Genomic DNA, 21,833 nt, shown 5'->3' on the forward strand with positions numbered 1-21,833 from the left:
TGGTTGAAAATGCTCCCTTGCCTGGCCTCCTCAGGTATTTCCCTCCCCCTCCCTCCTGCAATGCCATCTTGCTTTGCTGCCAAAACAAGCAGGGCAAAACATGCAACTGTTATAGTCATTTCTGCAACCTGGTATTGACTCTCCAATCAATTCCTGGGCAAAAAAAAAAAATAAGGTTAAAAACCTTGCAGGAGGGCACAATTGCTTTTCTAAAGATTTATGGAGCAAAACCAGAAGTTTGTGGAGAGGTCCTTAAAATCTCTTCTGTGGGGAAGTGCCTTAAACGTAGGGTGCGAATATCGTCATATTATGGATTTCCCCCTGTATGAATAAAAGGTAGTCCTCGACTTCCGGCCACAGTTGAGCCCAACAGTTCTGTTGCTAGCCCAGACAGTTGTTAAGTGGGTTTTGCCCCATTTTACGACCTTTCTTGCCACAGTTGTGAAGGGAATCGCTCCAGTTGTTAAGTTAGTCACAGGGCTGTGAGGAGAATCTGTCTTTCCACATTGACTTTGCTTGTCAGAAGATCGGAAAAGGCGATCACGTGACTGGGGGGATGCTGCAACCATCATAAGTGTGAGTCAGTTGCTAAGCGTCCCAGTTTTGATCACCTGACCACGGGGGAAGCTGCAACAGTCATAACTATGAAAAATAGTCATAAGTCACTTTTTTCAGTGCCGTTGTAATGTTGAATAGTCCCTAAACAAACTACCTGCACTCTTTTGGTACTTGGTAGTGGTTTGTTTGGTTTTCGTAATACTACAAAACCCCAAAGCTCTCTGAGATCCAGTCATTAGTATCACACCTGCTATCGATTGCAACAGTACACACTGGAGGGTCTCTCAAATTATTTCTGCTTCTTACCTTTACCTTCCATTTATGCCCACCAATCAACATTTCCTCCTCATTTCTACTTAAAAGGATCCCTGGGAATTGTCATAGCTCGAGGGTGCTTTATGTGTTAGTGTGGGAAAGACAACTCTTCACACATGAAATAACTGTGTGTGACACTTTCACCAGCAACTGCCTACTCACCACAAAAGATAAACCTAGCATAGATTCCTGCAGCTAGTTTTCATTGATGCCAGCAAGCACCATGGCTGTAATCCAACACAAAGACACATTCGGTTGTCTACTTTCTCAAAGAGAAACATATAACAGTGGTGATAAAACAGCATTTTCCTTCAGCATTTCTTTGATGAAAGGAAAACGAGTTGACGAAGCACAAAAGAATTACAGCATGCCTTCACAATGAAAAAAGTCAGTGACAAAGCAGCAGTAACATCGCTCATACTGGAAGGGAAGTATCTATTTGTGTTAGGTGTGTATATGCACATGTGATGTACTCTGATGTACTGGAAAATTACCCAGATTAATTGATTCAGTACCCGTATCAGTCAGAGCTGATTTTGAAGGATTCTCCCAATACTTTGTTGGTAAATATATATATTTTCTTCTGTTCAATTGTGTCCGATTGTTGGAGATTGCCTGAACAAGTCCCTGCAGTTTTCTTGGCAAGGTTTTTTGGAAATGGTTTGCCCTTGCCTCCTTCCTAGGGCTGAGAGAGGGTGACTGGCTCAAGGTCACCCAGCTAGCTTTTTGCCTAAAGAGGTGCTAGAACCCACAATAGTCTCCTGGTTTCTGGCCTAATACTTTAACCTAACTGAACTAAACCCACTCCCTAAATATTACAATTTGCAAACTCCAAAACATTGGGATTTAACAATTTTCTTCTTTCCTTACCCTGTGGTTCATCACATACAGGTCGTCCCAGTGGTAGGATTCAAATATGTGAACAACCAGTTCTCTGTGTGGATCCTGTTTCCGGAAGTCCATTCTGGGCCTGGGCAACAAAAAAATAGCTATCGGTTCTGCCGAACTGGTGTGAACCGGCTGAATCCCACCACTGGGTTGTCCTCAACTTATGACCACAACTGAGCTCAAAATTTCTGTTGTTAAGTGAGACATTTGTTAAGTGAGTTTTGCTCCATTTTACGACTTTTCTTGCTCCAGCTGTTAAGTGAATCACTGCAGGGGTTAAGTTAGTAAAATGGTTGTTAAGTGAATCTGGCTTCCCTACTGACTTCGCTTGTCAGAAGGTTGCAAAACGTGATCACATGACCCCGCGACACTGTAAATATCATAAATATGAGTCAGTTGCCAAGTGTCCAAATTTTAATCACATGACCATGGGAATGCTGCAATTGTCATAAGGGTGAAAAACAGTCATAAGTCACTTTTTTCAGTGCTGTTGTAACTCCAAACTGTCACTAAATGCATTGTTGTAAGTCGAGGACTATCTCTACTAAGAATTCTTTGACGTGAATATTTTGACGTTCTTTTAAACTCCTGATTTAGAACATAAAAAAATATGGTTGGAAGGGGTCTTGGAGGTCTTCTAGTCCAACCAGCTACTCAAGTAGGGGACCTTGTACCATTCTGGACAAATGACTGTCCAGTCTCCTCTTGAAAACCTTCAGTGATGGAGCACCACAACTTCAGGAGACAAGTCGTTCCACTGATTGTTCCCACTGTAGGAATTTCTAGTTTACAGTAATAGAAAATCATGATCTCCCAATCTAGAAGTAGCCAAAATTAAACCTGATTAGCTTTTTCAAGATCAGTCAAGGTCACCTAGGTCAGTGTTTCCCAAACTTGACAATTTTAAGGCATGTGGACTTCAACTCCCAGAATTCCACAGCCAGCGTTGCTGGCTGTGGAATTCTGGGAGTTGAAGTCCACATGCCTTAAAATTGTCAAGTTTGGGAAACACTGACCTAGGTGATATGATTTGCTGTAACTTTTCAAGGTTACTGTTCTGTATTTGATTTTCAAATGGCAAGCCAGGGTCATTTCCCCAAAAGTTTCTTCTTCTGTCACTATAAAATGTGTTATTTTGGGGTGGCAATTTTAGAGGAATTGGAGGTATTCAAAATTTATAATCTTACAGACAATATTGGGGGCTTCAGATCGCATGTCCTTTTCTACAAAAGATACACGGCGTCAGTTCTTTTGAAATCTTAAAGGTTATCTGTGCCACCTATCTCAATTCAAGACACCGGTTCTCAATTGAAGTGCTAGAACCTGAAGTTCTAGCACTTCAAATGAGTTTCCCATAGTTGCATGACTGTGAACTTGAAGTTAAACTATTTGATAGTGTGACTTGTCTTTTATCACCTCACCACATGCATTATAATATTCCAAGAGATACTCTTCTCTAAAAATTTGTTTGTAGGCTAAATATACTATACATTTACAACAGGAGGTGCTTCTTATTCCCATATCTGGTTTTAATTGTCTTCCCAAGGAATGGGAAATAATTCAAAAAGAGCTACAGAATAGAGGGATAGGCATATGAGAGCATTATAAATACAGTAGAGGACCAGTTTTGGTGCAGTGGTTAAGGCACCAATCTTGAAACTAATAGTCCTTCAAGTTAGATCAGACTCGAAAACCAGAGTTATGAATGTGAATACTACCTGTATTATAAATAATCAAATCTTGCAGCTCTGAATAAGCTTCTCTTCTTCCTTTTGCTCATGAGAACTAGGGAATGTTCCGTCTGAGACACTTACTTAAATTATATTTCTGCCCTGGGCTGATATTTCTTTTATCTGATGATTGCTGTCTTGATTGCAGCTCTTCCTCCTGTTTATCAAGGTCAGGGGTCTGCAACCTTGAAAACTTTAAGACTTGTGGATTTCAGCTCCCTATGCTGGCTGAGGAATTCTGGGAGTGAAGTCCAGAAGTCTTAAAGTTGTCAAGGTTGCAGACCCCTGATCAAGGTCATCCCTTCTGCCCATCACAGATACTGCAAGACCATAAGGCAGGGGTCTTCAAACTTGGCCCTTTTCTGACTTGTGGACTTCAACTCCCAGAATTCCTCAGCCAGCATGCCTAGCTGAGGAATTCTGGGAGTTGAAGTCTACAAGTCAGAAAAGGGCCAAGTTTGAAGACCCCTGCCATAAAGCTTAGTCCCATCATAGACACAAAGCAAACTGGTTGACTTTGAGCTAGTCCTTCTCTTTCCACCCTGGAAAGAAGGCAAGGGCATAGCATTAAAAAAAAAAAAACCATCTTTAAAAAACCTGCTGGGATTAGCTCAGGCACATCACAAGTGTCAAGATTGACTTGAAGAGACCAAAAGACAAAGAAAAATCCTCTTAAGAAAGAACTAAAAACGATTCCTATTCTTTTTATATTTCTTAATTTATGATCTCTTTTAGGGCAACCATGTATATAGTACTGACATCACATGATCCTGCTAATACTTCCAACTATAATCTTGCAAAGCATCTCAACATCATTAGTGAATTGTAGGAACTGATGGCTGCAGATTCTGAGGCAATAGAACAAACACCTCCTGAATTTCGCAGTACAGATCATCCTCAATCTACAATGACAACTGAGCTCAAAATTTCTATTGTTAAGCGAGACACATTTTACAACCTTTTTAAACCACAGTTGTTAAGTAAATCACTGTAATTGTTAAGTTAGTAACAAGGTTATTAAGTGAATCTGGCTTCCCCATTGACTTTGTTTGTCAGAAGGTACCGCCAAAGGGGATCACCACCCCGGGACAGTGCAACCATCGTAAATATGAATTTTGATCACGTGACCACGGGGGATGCTGAAAAGGTCGTAAGTATGAAAAATGAGTCATAAGTCACAAGTCGCTTTTTCCGGTGCCGTTGTAACTTTGAACGGTCACTAAATAAAAAGCTGTTAAGTCCTGCAGTGGAATCCTAGCTCTTGTCTTTCAGAATCTGCACTGGAGCTGGGAACCTCCCTATTTCAGCATCCTTCTAGAGCAGGGATGTCAAACTGCCAGCCCGCAGGCCAGACGCTTCGTGACTAAACCACGCCTCTCCCATTGCTGGCGATGGAAAAAAAGTCGCGATATGTCGCAACACGTCATATGACATGGTGGGTTTGACACGCCTGCTCTATAATGGCACAGCAGGCTGAGGTTGTTCAGACCTGCAAATAAACCCCACTATTTCGATCCTAGCAAAGAAGAGTTGCAAAGTGGACCAGCATGCCTAAGCCATTTGCACATTATTTGCTTTTCCTGTTTTTTTTTAGCAGAGTGGCGGGAGAGTGGAGGGTCATGTTCGGAAGCTTGGCTCAATAGTGATCCAATCTGTTTAATTCCCCCCACACACACTTAATGAAAGCATTTGCTAATAAATCAGGGAAGGAAGAGCAGTGAGTCAAAATGAAGTCACTCTCCCGATACAGTAAAATGGGAAAAAGCTAGTTTTTTCTGAGTTCTACTGCTTAATCCAATGGCTTTTTTTTTTTTCTACGGATCAAGCTGTCATTAGGTGAAACCACACAGCTGCTTCCAGGCCTTTCTTCCCATTAGCTGAGCAGACAGTCTCATCTGTGAGATGAGACCAGACCAGACCAGATGTCAGGATGATGCTGGAAAATATCTGCCCAAACGCCCAGCCTTCCTAATATTTAGAGGAACGGATTGAAGTGGAGTAACTGATACGTCCTGATTCTGAATCCCAAGTTGATAAATTCAGTGGGTGACTGTCAACTGAAGACGCTCAGGGCAACTCTAGGTCTGCATTATTACAAAAATGTGTGGGGTTAAAAAAATATATGGGAGCAAAGAAACCCAACACAAACCAATCTGGACCACCAACAGCTAGGGATGGTCAGAGACTTCCGTGTTGGATGAAGTGGAGGAGAAAATAAGATGGATGAGAATATTCTCGAAAATAGCACAGTTGGCTGGCTGGCTGGCTGGCTGGCTGAACTGGCTGCACTTCCTACTGCAATGTTTTGCTGCTTCTCTCCCTTGTGGATTATACTTTCCACTATGCTCACAAGGATACATTGGATCTTGATTTGTGGTTGGGAGAGATCCAACATTTAACCGTAACGTGATTAAAAATCAGAGTGGAGCTTGCAAAATCTTTTGAGGGGAAGCATTTCTCTAGTACGTGGTCTTCAGTTACTGCCCACAGGAATTGCTAGTATGTTTTTGTCTATTAGTGCAGATGTTAAACCATCTGCTACAGAAATCTGGGCTCATGAATAACATTGCAAACTTTATTAATTTTTGTTTTCCTCCAGGAGCTAAAAACAGCTTAGATGGGGATCTCCCTTCATTTTTCATGGCCTCTACATCTTTTTCATTTGGCACTCAAGAAATTTATTCAGGTAAAATTTTAGCTGGCATGAAGAAAAGTATCCGAGATTTTGTTCACTAAATTGAAGAGCAGAAGATCAGATTTGGCTTAAGACAAGTTAAAAAGAGCAGTCTCAAAACTCACGCATTTCACGGTGTCACTGGCACAAAAGCGTTAACCAGAATTAAATTGCAAAGCAGGGGAAACAAGATCTTCTTCCAACTCGTTTTTCTAGATAGCTTTGTCTTTCATTTCGTTCTAGATCCCAAAGAATACATCTTTAGAGACTGGAAGGAATTAGTAATAGGATTGCATGAGTCTGAGCCAAATTGCCTTTTAGTGTTCCATTGTCTATACAGCAAAATAAACAAAGAATTTAAAGAAAAACACCCCTTTATGCTAGACAGATTATGCTCTGAGGATATGGATAGAAGCAATCGGGAGAGATCCAGCCTTCTATTCTAGGTGAGCAAATCTAGGAGGAAAGCCTGCCAAATAATGCAGGGCAATCTTTCTGCCACAGGATCCCTAAAATCAAGCAGGCACAAGCTTATTTGGTTATTAAATGTAGCAAAACCCTCACCTCGACCGCTGCGCCCCAGCGTTCTCAGCACCAACAGTTGCACCCACCCAGGCAGTTTAAATTGGTTTTATGTGCAGGGCATCAGCTGAGTTTTATGTGCAGGGCATCAGCTGAGTTTTATGTGCAGGGCATCAGCTGAGTTTTATGTGCAGGGCATCAGCTGAGTTTTATGTGCAGGGCATCAGCTGAGCCAGGTGCCCTAGGAAAAGGCTCCCAGCTTGCCTGGGAAGAAGCAAAATTATGCAAAAAGGGCAGCTCTAAAGAATCTCTTCTAAGTTGCAGCCAAGGCGAGCGCCCAGATGCCAAATCAGTTAGGATGAGAGGATGGCATTTCAAAGTTCTCCTTTGCCTTCCAGGCAAACATGAATTTCTGAGGGAGGGAGGGAGGGAGGGAGAAAGAGGCACCCCTTCACCTCACTGCTTGGATATCTTTATCAGTACCCTGCTTTCCCTCCCCTCCCCTTCCTTATCCCACCCACCCAGTCTGGGTCCCATCTTATTCTCTCAAATCGAAGGATTCACCCTGCAGCTTCCCACCTTCTTTTCTCCCCCCCCCCCACCTTCCAGAGGCATTTCCTTTGGAGATCCTCTGCAGCAGAAGAGATGCTGAATTCCCAGGAAGGATGGGCACCTGGAAACCAGCAGGCATTTGAATGGATGGTTTTGCCCTAGACCTAGAGGGCTCCTTTGCCACAGTCTGGCAACGGGCGAGGAGCTGTGGTGAGAGGCTTTTCTCTCCCCGCCCCCAATCGCCACTCTCAGCAGTTGGGAAATTTAAATAATGAAAAAAAAAAAAAAAAGAGGCGAGTTCTTCACCACTGCAGCAACCGGAGCCCCGCCTGGCCCAAGGCACGGCCACCCGAAGCCTCTTCTCTGCGTCCGTCCCACCCTCGCCCCCCCCCCGCTCCTCCCAGGGCGGGCAGCCCTCATCCTGGCGCCCTCCGACTCCCTCAGGTAGTCCGCATCCCCATCAGCAGGACTCTGTGGCCAGGGGGCCGCGCTGGCGGGCACCGGGTTGGCGAAGCATGCCGTGTCCAGAGGGTTTTTTTTAAAAAAGGCTGTTTTGGGAGGGGGGCGGAGAGATGGAGGAGAGGTCCGAGAGGCGGGGCGGGGGGGAAGTCTTGGTGGCGACTGCCCTTCCGCGCCCGGTCGCCCAACGACGCTTGGCAGGGCGGCTCCCCTCCCCTCCCCTCCGCTCCCTCTGGCGAAACCGGCGAGGAGGCCGAGCAACCTTCGCAAATTCCGCAGCCGGCGAGTTTGGCAAGACACGCGCCGCCAAGCCCCGGCTGCAGCGAGCGGCCCGGCGGAGAGTCCCATTTTCCGCCCGATCGTTATCCCGATAAGCGACAAAAGGGAGGAATTAATTCATCAGCAAGAAGGCTTCTCCTCCCCCCCCCCCGCCTCAACTCGCGAGGTTTGCCTTACGCGGGACAAAAAAAAAAAACGGGGACCGGTTCCGAAAACCACCCAATCCTTTCCCCGCCGCCCGTTTCCCCGTCTTCAGCCGCAGTGCCGGGGGAAGGCGCCCGCTCTTTGCGGCGCCCGCTCCGCGCAACTTCCAGCAAGCTCGGAGCCCGGGCGAGAGTTGCAGTCGCCAACCGGTCCGCGCTCCTGCACGCCTCCCTCTCTCCCTCCCTCCCTCTCTCTATCCCCCTCCCTCTCCCTCCTTCTCTCTCCCCCTCCCTCTCTCCCCTTCCCTCTCCCTCTCCCTCTCTCCCTCCCTCTCTCTCTCCCTCTCTCCCTCTCTCTCTGCCCCTCCCTCTTCCTCTCTCTCTCCCTCCTCTCTCCCTCTCCCCCTCCCTCTCCCTCTCTCTCTCCCTCCTGTCTCCCTCCCTCTCTCCCCCTCCCTCTCCTCTCTTCCCTCTCTCTCTGCCCCTCCCTCTTTCTCTCTCTCTCCCTCCTCCTCTCTCTCCCTCTCCCTCTCCCTCTCTCTCCCTCTCCCCCTCCCTCTCCCTCTCTCTCCTCTCTCTCCCTCCCTCTTCCTCCCTCCCTCCCTCTCTTTGCGAAAGCAGCAATTGTTGCAAGTTGCGAATCGAAGAGCAGCCGGCAGTTCCTCTCGCGCGCGCCCCTCCCGCCCCGCCGCCCTTAGCCCAGGCTTCTGCGGGGCAAAAGGCATCGCAGCCCTCCCGTCCCGAAGGCTTCAAACGGTGGGAACGGTGTGCGTGCGTGTGTGTGTGTGTTCTGGGGGGGGGGGCGACTCACGTCTCGGAAGCGGTTCCAGTGTTTGATCTTGCCGCTGTACTGGGCGATGGAAGACAGCCATTGCTCGTCCTCCATAAAATTGCCGGGGCTGTCGCCTTCTTTCGCCGCCTTGCCGTCTCCTTCCGCCCAAGCCAGGGCCAGCAGAAGCGGCACCAGACAGCAGCCCGGGGCTCTCATCTCGGGACGGGTGGCGCGGTCCTGGCTCGCCGCGAAGCGCCTACCTCTCCGGCCCTCTCTCCTCCTCCCCGGACTCCGGCAGCCCCGCTGAAATGTGACCCGCTTTGCAGATGCGCTTCTCGGAAATCCAGCTCCGCCAGCACCGGAGAGAATTACGGAGTCTGCGCCAAAAGAGGCTGGCTTAAGTCACAGGAGCAGCAGCAGCATCACGTTTGACATCATCGCACCTGGTTAAAAAAAGAGGAGCCCACCCCGGCGGCGGAGAAGAGGCTGGGTTGGGGGGGGGGCATACGGGATTCAGGAACGAGGGACCGGCCTGATCCGCAAATAGCATCAGTCCTTCCCACCCGGATGCTACATCACCATTCGTTATTTCTTCTTCTTCTTCTTCTTCTTCTTCTTCTTCTTCTTTTCTTCTTCTTCTTCTTCTTCTTCTTCTTCTTCTTCTTCTTCTTCTTCTTCTTCTTCTTCTTCTTCTTCTTCTTCTTCTTCTTCTTCTTCTTCTTCTTCTTCTTTTCTCCTCCTCCTCCTCCTCCTCCTCCTCCTCCTCCTCACCACCCTTGTGCCCTTCCCCATATCACCAACCCTTCAGATTGCTGCATGACTTGCCATATTGGTCCTGGAAGGTCAGTAAGATGTAATAGATCAGTGGTTCTCAACCTGTGGGTCGGGACCCCATTTGGGGTCGAACGACCATTTCACGGGGGTCGCCAAACAACATAGTCTGCCATTTTTTCCCCTTTTCCTTAGCTGTGCTACTCCCTTTTATTCTATTGGCTTTTGAAAGCCAATAGAATAGACTCTCTTGAATAGAGTCTAATTCTATTGGCTTTCAAAAGCCAATAGGAATTGTCCAGGCTGTCTCTGCCCTGCTGAGCCCACCAAAAGTCCCTTTCTGCAAACGGTGCTGCACCAGTTGAGTAGTCCTCGACTTACAACCGGTTGAGTAGTCCTCGACTTATGACCGGTTGGGGGGTCGCGGCATTAAAAAGGTTGAGAACCACTGTAATAGATTAACAGTTTGCAATCTTTCGCCAAACCTTTGCCACTAGAGCAATAAGCAGATGGCTTTGGTGGAAGTTACTAGGGATCATCTGATACATTCAGTGAAAACTAAGATTAACTTGACATAGAATCTGAGGGCATAATTGTACATGCTCTAGTATAGGGCTTTTCAACCAGTGGTACGGGTACCACCTGTGGTACATTGGCACCTGGCAGGTGGTACGCGACCATCCTAGAAAAGTGGTAGCAGGGGAGGGGAATGAGCTGAACCAATGGCAGCACCGCACAAGCCTGAGCGAGATGGCTGGAGCTGCAGGGCTGTCAGGGCTCAGTGGAAGCGCCAGGATCAGTGCCGCTTTCCAGCTGAAAAGCACTTCTTCGTGGCTGTCAAGGCTCAGTGGAAGCGCCAGGATCAGCGCCAGGCTCCAGCTGGAGCTCGGCGCTGATCCTGGTGCTTCTGCTGATCCCTGAAGAAGCGCTGACCAGCTAAAAAGCAGCACTGATCCTGGCGCTTCTGATGTCACAGCATCTCCAAGGTCTTGTGATTTACATTCAGATGCTTGGCAACTGATTCATATTTATGACGGTCACAGTATCTCAGGGTCATGTGAAGTGACCAAAACCTGCTGCAACCACCCAGCAGACAGGGGGAATAAAAACCAAGCACCCCCACCCCACCCCTGCTGCCAATCCTCAACAGAAATGCTCACAACAATGGAAACCTCGGACAGGAGGAAGAGCGCCACTGGGTGGGCAGGCAGGTGTCTTGCTCAGCTGTGGCTTGGGGGGCACTTTTTTCAGTGCCATTGTAACTTCGAACAGTCACTAAGTGAACTGTTGTAAGTCGAGGACTACCTGTACTTCATCACTTTTTTTCTTTTCTTTTTTTTTTGGTCATCAAGTTTTTGACACCTTGCTAGGCGACTGGTGGTACTCGGATGTTGCCATATCCTAAAAGTGTTACAATGGGTGAAAAGGTTGAAAAGCCCTGCTCTACTACAGTGCAGAAATTTGACTCATTTCCCTGCTAAAGCTTAATGTACATCTAAGTCTTTTATAACTGGAAGGGAAATCAAATATTTTTTTAAAAAAAGTTCTCCCCCACTATGTTAATTTTTATTTTATTTGCCAAACATCTCGAACCCAGCTGTTTTTACTCAAATGCCAGTCCCTGAAACTGAAATCAACTGGATTTTGCTACCATCTTAATAGATCTCTTGATTCTTATCCAGGCACAGTTTACAGTCAGATTATTCATTGTAATCCGCTGATATCATAATGCCATTATAGCCTGTTTGATCTTAGCACTAAGAAACCATTGGTTTTTCTCATGGAGATCCAGCTGGGTCAGAGTCTGGTCCAGACCAAATTAAGAATGATTATTCCTTTTTCGCTTTCTGTGAGCAAGAATTAAGCTTCAAAATAATCTTCCTGCTAAAATGGGACTTGAAGCAGTTAGCTGTGTTTGGATTCTGCTGGAATGCTGATCCTTCCTCTTTCTAGAGTAATGAACATCTGGTGAACAGAATAAATACAAAACTGCTTTCTGGCTGAGTTGAGATTTCCCCCTCCAAATCTTGGTGACTCTTCCCTTATGAGTGTTTCAGAGGCCTTTGAAGACCTGGGATTTGGCCCCTTCTGAATTGTGTGGGGTCTGCCTTTTGTTGTTTCCCCATGTTGCCATCATTTATTCCTTTTATCTTTATTGTTGTTCTGTCCTTTTGTTATTTTTTTTTCTGTGTTTTTACTTTGTGACCCACACCAAATTGCTGGGAGTTGGATGGTGCATTGAATCAATAAATGTAGGAGCCAGACAATTTAAATTTGTTTGTTGTCCCCCTGCGGCTTTAGTATTTTGCATCTAATTTACACATTTACAGATTCTCAGGAAGGCAAGCATAAATAATAAACTCACTGTGGGTTTTGCAATGACAAAACTCTGGTTGCACCAGTTGTCAGGATGTTAAAAAGAGATACTGTCGTGGCTAGATTGTTCAGGTTGGTAGTTAATTAATTAAACTGTTCAATCCACTACAAAACTCACTAGGTGGCCTTTGACCAGTCACACACTCTCAGCCTAACTTAATTGGTGGGGTTGAGCTGGGGATAACCTCTTTGGAGAAAGAGAAAGTTACAAATCTGTCACCCCTCTTTGGCCTCCCTGGATTCATGGTCAGTTTGAAAAAGAATATGCCTTTTCCAACATGTCCACCCCACAACTGTGCTCAAGAAGAAAAGAAAAAAATCAAAATGGTGATTATTTCAGCCATGATGGAATATAGCAGAATCTTTAACATCCTTCTCTGCCAACTTTCTTTTTGGCTCAAAAAGAAAGGAAAGGAACCCAACATGCTAAGTTTTTGCATACGTAGGTAATGTTTACTAGCCAAAAACGTGCAATGAATATCCCACCCTTTGTTTCACCCTGACACACGTAAAAGGGTGAGCATTTGATCACATGATTGTGATTTAGATAACCTTTATTGCCATTTTTTCCTGGGGGCACAATAGCAAACATTAAAAATGAAATTTAGTTGCTTCCTCTCAAAATGTACACATGCATAGCAGACATTTAAAACATACTATATACAACATATGTATAGAACTACACCCTTACATATAAGTAACATATAAATATTAATCACTGTCCATCTTGAATACATAACAGAAGGAGGAAGCTTTAGAATTCACAAGGTTAATATTGTATGGAACAAAGCTGTGACTGAATCTGGATGTTCTGCTTCGGATACCACGGAGCCTCCTCCCAGAAGGTAACAAGGAAAACAGGTTGTGAAGAGGATGTGGAGCGTCCCAGACAATCTTGCGGACCCTGCTCAAGCAATGCTTCTGTGCTATGTCCTGGATGGAAGGGAGGGAGCTGCCAATGATCTTTTCGGCCATCATCACCACTCTCTGCACCGCCTTCCTGTCTGAAGCAGTGATGCTTCCAAACCAGACTGTGATGCTGTATGACAGAATGCTCTCGATCGTCCCCCTGTAGAAAGTGGTAAACACAGGGGAAGGAAGATGTGCTTTTCTCATGCAATGCAGAAAATGCAGGTGCTGCTGTGCCCACTTCACCAGTGTCTTGCTGTTGAGCAACCAAGCCAGCCTACTTGTTAACTGCACACCCAGGAATTTGATGCTGGTAATCATCTCCATCATATTGTGGCCACCATATTAACTTTTTTAGCCCAGCCCTCCATCACCACTGTCCATACCTTTTGAGTCATGAGCTATCTCAGCCAATTATTGTTTAGAACAAGGGTCTTCAAACTTGGCTCTTTTATGACTTGTGGACTTCAACTCCCAGAATTCCTCAGCCAGCATGCCTGGCTGAGGAATGCTGGGAGATGAAGTCCACAAGTCCTAAAAGGGCCAAGTTTGAAGACCCCTGTTTTAGAAAAACATCAAGGAATTGCAGTACTGGGCTAGGGAAGATATTATGGATGAGGTACTTGCTCGACTTCAGAGGCCATACTACAGTCAACTACAGACTCCAGGTATTCCTCAACTTACAACCAGAATTGACCCCCAAATTTCTGATGCTAAGCAAGACAGTTAGTTGTTAAGTGAGTTTTGCCCCCATTTTATGACATTTCCTGCCACAGTTGTTAAGGGAATCACTGCAGTTGTTAAGTTAGTAACAGGATTGTGAAGTGCATCTGGCTTTCCCTATTGCTAGTCAGAAGGTTGCAAAAGGTGATCACATAATCCCGGGACACTGCAGCCGTCATAAATGCATGCCAGTTGCCAAGCATCTGAATTTGGATCATGTGACCATGGGGAGGCTGCAATGGTCATAACTATGAAAAATGGTTATAAGTCTTCTTTTACTTTTAGTGGTACTGTAACTTCAGCCCATCACTAAATGAATGGTTGTAAGAGGGAGACTATCTGTATGTCTTCCCCAAATTTTGTTCCTCAAGATGTGCTGACTGCAGCTCTAAAGAATTCCCAGTCATGCCATAGAGAATTGAGAAGACTCAGAATTTTGGACACAATACAGATAGTCACTTTGTTGCTTAGTGACCATTCAACGTTATCACAGATTCCTCCCCAAAGGTATTTTTGACTTGGATTTGAAGTTCCAGTGACCATCACCACCCCATGATCACATGACCGTATTTGGAGTGATTGGCAACCAACCCGCATTTATAGATGTTTGCAGCTTCTCATGGTCACATGACTTTGATTTACAACTTTTTTTTGCTGGTGTTTACTTCTGTTTTTCAGCAAAAAATACCTATGGGTTCATGTTATGGTTGCAGTGTTTGTTTAAACAGCTGGGGTGGCGCAGTGGTTAGAAGGCAGTATTGCAGGCTAACTCTACCCACTGCCAGGAGTTCGATCCTGACCAGTTCAAGGTCGATTCAGCCTTCCAGCCTTCCAAGGTCGGTAACGTGAGGACCTGGATTGTTGGGGGCAAGATGCTAACACTATAAACTGCTTAGAGAGAGTTGTAAAGCACTGTGAAGAGGTATATAAGTCTAAGTGCTATTCCTATTGCTATTAACAACTGCAAAGTTTGTTTTACAACCGAGGTATTCACTTAACAGCTGCCACAAAAAGGAATGTAAAGTCAGGTATGTGATGACCCACTTAATAACCATCATGACTTAACATCACAGTTGCAGAACTCAAGCACGGTTGCACATTGAGGACCACCTGCATACTGATGGAACAGTGAGGAAATATGTGGCGAAGAGAACTGACTTTTACAGTTTGTTACACCCTAGTAGATTTTAATAAAATGACATACTGTCAGTATACGACTCCAGAAAGTTATCTAGAAAGCATAAATGCATGTCAACTTTATGTTGAAAATATGGACAATAATGAAGGGTCATTTTATTATGCCTGGTAGACTTGTAAAAAAGCCAGAATTTTCTGGGTTCAAATACATGCATGCAATTATACAACAGAAGAGAATTTATGTAGCTCAGGGGCTGAACTGGAATCTCCCTGGTGCTCTCTGAGCTTGGTTACATATATAATGATACAAAGAACTGCATCATTTCTTCCGTTACACATATTGTGCCATTGTATTGGTTGAATTGTATCGTTTCTTTATTATACATATAATGATGCAAAAATTGTATCATTTCTTCCGTTACACATATTGTGCCATTGTATTGGTTGAATTGTATCATTTCTTTATTATACATATAATGATATAAAGAATTGTAAAGATCAACATTCAGTTGAGACCAAATCTTTTCTTTGCTGAGATTAATGGGCAGTCAGTAGAAAAGAGACCTGGGATTATTTTACAATAACTGCAAGAGGAATAGTTGGTAAAGATGACAGAACTACGTAGCAGATATGGCAAAATTGCTTGGTTACATAAAGATCAACAACTACATTTATCAACGACTGGAAACCCTTGAAGGACTTTTTGTTGAAAAGAAGAAAAATGAACTTGTGGTTTATGAGTTTGAAGATTTGAAAGGGAAGCTTATGGAAATAAGGGAATTATGATTCACCTTTAGAGAGAGAGAGCAAAATATAAATATATCTATAACCTCTGTCAAGAGGTTTGGAAGCTATTTCTTTATAATTTTCCCTTTCTTTTATATTTTTCTATTCTATTTCTATTTCTCCCTACTATTTACTATTTTTCCTTATTCTTATTTTCTTTTATGGTTTTTACTTTGTTAAAAATTTCTTCAGTAAAATCTCTCTCTCATTATCTCTATCTACCTATCTGTCTGTCTGTCTGTCTGTCTATCTATCTATCTATCTATCTATCTATCTATCTATCTATCTATCTATCTATCTACCTATCTATCATCTATGTATCTATCAGCTATCTAATCTATTATCTACAAATTCTCTGATACAAGAATCCAAAGGTTTCAGAACTATATGTCAGATGTCAGACATCAACTGTGTTGCCAAATATTCATTTTTAAAAAACCTTAATAAACTAGTCCATTGAACAGGAAGAAAATATGCTTCATTTCTTGGCCAGTCATATTCAATGTGTTAACTTCTTTCTTCCCTTTGAGTTTTGAAGATCCATCTATGACCTTTATATTGCTAATTGAATTTTTGTTATACATCCTACTCCTTTAGCGCCTAGCCTCAAGAAGTCAGCCCAGAGCAACTTTATTACATAGTAGTGTCCTGCAGTGGGATTTTCTTCCTACATCTCCTTTTTCTCAATGCAATGAGTTTTCAAAAGCAAGGCTTCCCACAAGAACGATACCAAGAACACTGCAGGGAATCCATTCTTGAAAAAAAAGGGAGGTTTGCACGTGCATCAAACAACTTTCTCTGTTCTCATTTTTCTGGGTGTGTTATATACCTTTCAATTTTCATTTCTGTTCTTGTAAATCTTGACCATTGGCTATGCTGGCTGGAGAATGAAGAATCTGTAGTCCAAAATACAATGAAATATCATCCTGTAGGAAAATATACTGTAGCTAAGTCGTTGAGCGTATAATTTACATGCTGATGATCTGAGATATGATCGTCACGTTTTCTACCAGAAGCAAAAACTGGAAAAGAAGACTCTCATTTCTGATGAACTGGGGGGAAAAAACCACTGCCATCAGAACAGAATGCAATAATCTAACTGAAGAGCTGCTACATCAAATAAAACAATACTCTCAGGAAGACTATAATTTGGGATTGCAGCAAGTGTAATCGAGATGGCAATTGCTATTGTGGCTGCTGTCTTGACCTTTTTAGATCCTCATCCCCCCCCCCCCAGTGAGTGGGCCTGGGTCCCAGTGCTTCCTTTAAAACTTTGAGTGTGGTCCCAAATACAAATGTGAATTAAATGAAAGCATTTAAGGTTTTTCTCAATGCCATTTCCTATTTTGTCTTGATCCATCCAGTTTTAAGGTGAATGGCCCTCAGCATTTTGCCAAAAGACCTTTGCTGCCATAAAATATTGCCTGGCATATCAAAAATCAAGTAAGAAGCTAGGTAAGGATTCATCCAATAAAGGGTTGGCATGAGGGGTCCTTGGTTTTCTCTGAGCTTGGTTGTTTTCTTGCAGACATTTCATTACCCAAACTAGGTAACATCATCAATGCTAGTATTGGACTCCATGTCTATTTGGCTCAATGTCTACAAGAAAATAACCAACTCAGAGAACGCTGAAGATTTTTCTACTGATAAGACGTTTTCTCTACGGAATACTTTAAGAAATGAGGGAATGCTTCATCCAGACTTCCTTGGCATCCAGAAAATTCTTTGGCTCTCTTGTCTAGTCAGCCACCCATGTAAGTTGCAACCAAGATGAAGCCTGCTTAGTTTTCGGAATCAGTCAAGGTGACCTACGCAATTAATAAATGCAGCATAGAATTAGTATTTGAGCAGATTCAGCCTTGGCTGCCTGATTTATGAGTCAGCCACATGTGGCTGTAACTTTGCAGACAATGCCTGGGTGGCACCACTGTTCTTTACCAAAAAGCACAGTCATTTGTTTCATTGGCAAAAGTGGCACAATTATGTGATGTTCTGTTGATAGAGTAGCTCCACAGTAGATGTTGCTGCTGCTTGCACTCTTCCATTGAGGAAAGCAAAGTGGGTCTGAAAATTGATGTAACTTTGTAGTTCCACCTTTTGATATCCTGAAGGGTCTTTCTGATGAACTCTTAAAAGATAGAGGTGCAATTTAAATAGCTAGGTGGGATTTATTCATAGGCAACCCATGTTAGGCAGATGTTGATGTGCTAATGATATTATTGCAGGATGCAAACTGTTCCAAGTAAAACTGTCTTTTGCAATTGACTAATGGTAATTTTGTCAATGCTAGTGGTGCTCCAGTGGTGTTTTAGAAGTTTTGGGATTGCACCCAAGGTAACTCTTATTATTGATACGACCTTTGATTTCTTATGCACAGTTGTTCTATTTCTGTTTGAAGGTCTTTGTATTTTGTGATGATGATAATTATTATAGCAGTGTTCCAATATCTCAGGGGTTGCCACAAAAAAGAGGGAGTCAAGCTATTCTCCAAAGAACCTGAAGGCAGGACAAGCAGCAACAGATGGAAACTAATCAAAGAGAGAAGCAACCTAGAACTAAGGAGAAACTTCCTGACAGTTAGAACAATTAATCAATGGAACAATCTGCCTCCAGAAGTGGTGAATGCTCCAACACTGGAAGTTTTTAAGAAGAGACTGGACAGCCATTTGTCTGAAATGGTATAGGGTTTCCTGCCTGAGCAGGGGGTTGGACCAGATGACCTCCAAGGTCCCTTTCAACTTTATTATTATTATTATTATTGTTGTTGTTGTTGTTATCATTACCATTATTATTATTATCATCATCATCATCATTATTATCATTATTATTATTATTCCAGTGATCATAATTGTCCTTAACTATGAGAACAGAGAGGCTTGATCTGCTAAAATCTTTCTATAATCTGACCAAATACGGTCTCTTCTAAACTGTTTCATCCATCTTATTTATTGTCTGTGAGCAAAATGGCTCATCACATCACCTGCCTTTAAACCTCAGATGTGATGATAGATAGCAGAATTCAAAAGGAACCAAGATTCTTAACACTTTCGTCTCACCTGTTTTGCTTTTGATTATGATTTAGAGATGAGAACACTGAATAGAGCATTATAACGTGTTTTTGGTGTGGTTTTGATGCATTTTTATGATTTTTGTTAGAATAAAGTAAAATAAACCAATCACTTCTTATGTTAATTTTTCTGCATCAATAAAGAGTTTTGATGAGATTATCAGTACAAGAACTCTATTGGATTCCAGAAATGAAAGGAGAAAAACATATAATTAATATATCGGCTCTGAATCTTTAGAATCTCGTATGCAAAACCCTGCAGTCTTGAGCACCACTACCAGTTTGAAGGTAGAGATGTAATTTCAAAGGGGCTATCAAGAAGAAAGCTTTTACAGTAAGAATAAACCTGTAATTTCCAGCTAGAAACACAAGGGACATATAAGGTGGGGCAATACGAACCGCAGAATCAATTCAGCTGGATTGCACTGCGAAAAACGGTGCGTTGTCAAATGCAGTGCCAAACTATCAGGGGAGTAAACAGTCTTAAATGCTGCACTGAGAAATTTAAACAGAAGCCAAGTTGCAAATACAGAGGTGAATATACAGTGTGCTTGGCTCCAGCAACTTGGAGTTTTTGATGGTGGTGCAGAAGGAAGAAGGTTGATTTCAAAACTAGGAAACGTGGTTTGCAATACTTTGCAGGGAGGTAAAAGGAGTCAGCATAGACTAATCTGAAGCCAGGGATTAGTCAGCTAATGCTACAGTGATTACCAGAAACAGTCAGAAATGCAGGCTTACAATACAATGCATATCGTATACCGTCAATGACTGCAGAGTCATATTTGAATTCCTTGCAGCCTCCTTGTATGGGATTTCCTGGGCTGTTGAAAAGGGATCCACCTTAACATTCAACCTGCGCTATACTGTCCACTCCATAAGGATACTCCACAATACCCTATTTATTAATACTGCATAATCAATATCTCAGGAGGTTTGCAAAATACTGAGAGGGAGGCAGTCTGGAGCTTGCAATCTAAATTAAGTGCAGGAGAACAACTGAGAAAGGGAGGGCAATGGGGATGGGCTATTTAGGAGAATCTGAGATAAGCAAGGAGTAAGCCAGGATGTAGGCTTTGCTAGACCTATGTGTGCCATGTAACATTGAGACACCAGCCAATCATGATTCTGTTATTCAGGCTCATTGCTGTGCTTCAACCTCTTTTTGCAGTGGCATGGGAGGGTCAACCTATTAAGAGGGGGGAAAAAATCCAGCTGCAAGGAACACGTGCTTGATGCATCAACTGGGTTGATTTCATCAGCTGGGTGTCTTCACTTGCCCTGAATGTTTCCCAAATCTCTTTGGCACTGAAGCTTTCTCCTCTCAGGCTACCTTCTTCAAAGGCACCAACATCTGTTTAAACGCTGGGGTGTCCAGGTATCTTAAAGGTGAAAGGTTATTAGCATTTCTATATCCCATTAGTTACTTTCTGAATTAACCTAGCTTACAACTCACCAAGATACAGGTGGCATCTATGAATCTGGTATTCATACAGGTAGTCCTCAATTTACAGTCGTTGGTTTAGTGACCCTTCAAAGTTACAACATACTGAAAAAAAAGTGACATGACCACTTTTCACACTTACGACCATCGCGGCATCCCCATGGTCACGTGATCAAAATTCTGGCACTTGGCAACTGGCATGTACTTATGACAGTTGCACAGTCCTGGGGCGGTCACGTGATCACCATTTGTAACCTTCCCAGCAGGCTTCCGACAAGCGAAGTCAATGGGGGAAGCCAGATTTGCTTAATGATTGCATGATTCACTTAACAACTGTGGCAAAAATGTCACAAAATGGGCACAACTCACTTAATACTCATTGCCTTGCTTAGCAATGGAAATTTTGTGTTCAGTTGTGGTCATATGTTGAGGGCTACCTGTACTTGTGTTTCGCTTGTTGCAGAAGCAAAGATGAATCCTTGCCAGAACTCTGCCATGCAGGTGGCAAATAGTTCTCTTGTGGTCAAGATCCTCCAAGTCAATGATGATTTTACATTATGAGATACATAGAAGTTCTTATTACAGAATAGGTACCATAATCAGTCACTGGGAGTGACTAGAAAGATGGCTTTATATTTACTATAAGAAATTAAATCAATTCTCCATGATATAGACCAGGGTTCTTCAAACTTGGCCCTTTTATGACTTGTGGACTTCAACCCAGAATTCCTCAGCACCAGCCCACGGCATGCCAGAAATTGGTCTGTGCAAACAAGCGAAGCCTCATCCATGGGATGCAGGCTGCACACAAAATCATGCCCCCCTCCAGGCCGCAGAAAAACCTCTCTCCATGGAATTGGTCCGTGGTGCCCAAAAAGTTGGGGGCCACTGTTGTAGACTCCAGTTCATGTAGCCCTGTCCCAAAGGTGCTTTTTCAAAAGGCAACTGGACTTTGTTTTTCCTTGAAGACGTTTCGCTTCTCATCCAAGAAGCTTTTTGGATGAGAAATGAAACTCCTTCAGGAAAGACACAGAAAGTCCAGTTGCCTTTTGAAAAAGCACCTTTGAGACAACCAAGCCTGAATGACTGAGAATCTCCATAGATATTCATGTAGCCATGGTTTTCTCAGTCTCAGTTTGACAGCAGCTCCAACACACTGTGCCATCAAGTTACTGCACAGGCTAGGTTCACACATTATATTAGCAGACAACCTCATGGCTAGTTGGTGTCTCTCGCGGTATATGAATAGAACTGCCCTATGTATAGACTTGCATGCCATATTAATTGGCATATTGTAGGGTGTCATTTCCAAATCTTTACTGAGATATCAATCTATCTATAACTACTTCTGTATGGATTAAACATAACAAACTTTTCTTGCAATATACTGTATGATTTATGACGATACACTCCCAAGTGTGCCCATTATTAAACTGTGTTTAGTAGGTATAGTAGTTAAGACACCTGGAGGATGTGAGTTCTATTCCTGCCTTAGCAGAAAGACACCTGGTGACCCTGAGCCAGCCATTCTCTTTCAGCCCTAGGAAGCAGGCAACGGCAAACTGCATCCAAACTTTTGCTAGAAAATTGCAGTGATTTGTCCTGGCAGTTATCAGGAGTCAACACTTACTGAAAGGCGTGCACACACACACACACACACACACACACACACACACACACACACACAGAGGGTTCCTTTCAGGAGAACACTCAAAACAGCTAAATTTAATT

At 43.5% G+C, this 21,833-nt stretch overlaps 1 protein-coding gene across 2 annotated transcripts in view; it reads right to left on the reverse strand.

Annotated features, from left to right (window-relative positions):
* The window catches only part of SPOCK2 (SPARC (osteonectin), cwcv and kazal like domains proteoglycan 2), a 107,462-nt gene extending 98,126 nt beyond the window's left edge, over positions 1–9,336 (reverse strand). Inside the window, exon 1 of one of the 2 annotated variants that reach the window (XM_039324643.1) lies at positions 8,932–9,108. In XM_039324643.1, the coding sequence (XP_039180577.1) occupies positions 8,932–9,108 (177 nt within the window). Of the gene's footprint in view, positions 1–8,931 lie in introns of both variants that reach the window. The other variant, XM_039324644.1, reaches the window with a different exon arrangement.
* Between the last annotated feature and the right edge of the window lie 12,497 nt (positions 9,337–21,833).

This window comes from Crotalus tigris, unplaced genomic scaffold (assembly GCF_016545835.1).
Source record: "Crotalus tigris isolate CLP2741 ecotype Arizona unplaced genomic scaffold, ASM1654583v1 scf7180000024304.1987388, whole genome shotgun sequence".
In the NCBI taxonomy this organism is placed as follows: Eukaryota; Metazoa; Chordata; class Lepidosauria; order Squamata; family Viperidae; genus Crotalus; species Crotalus tigris.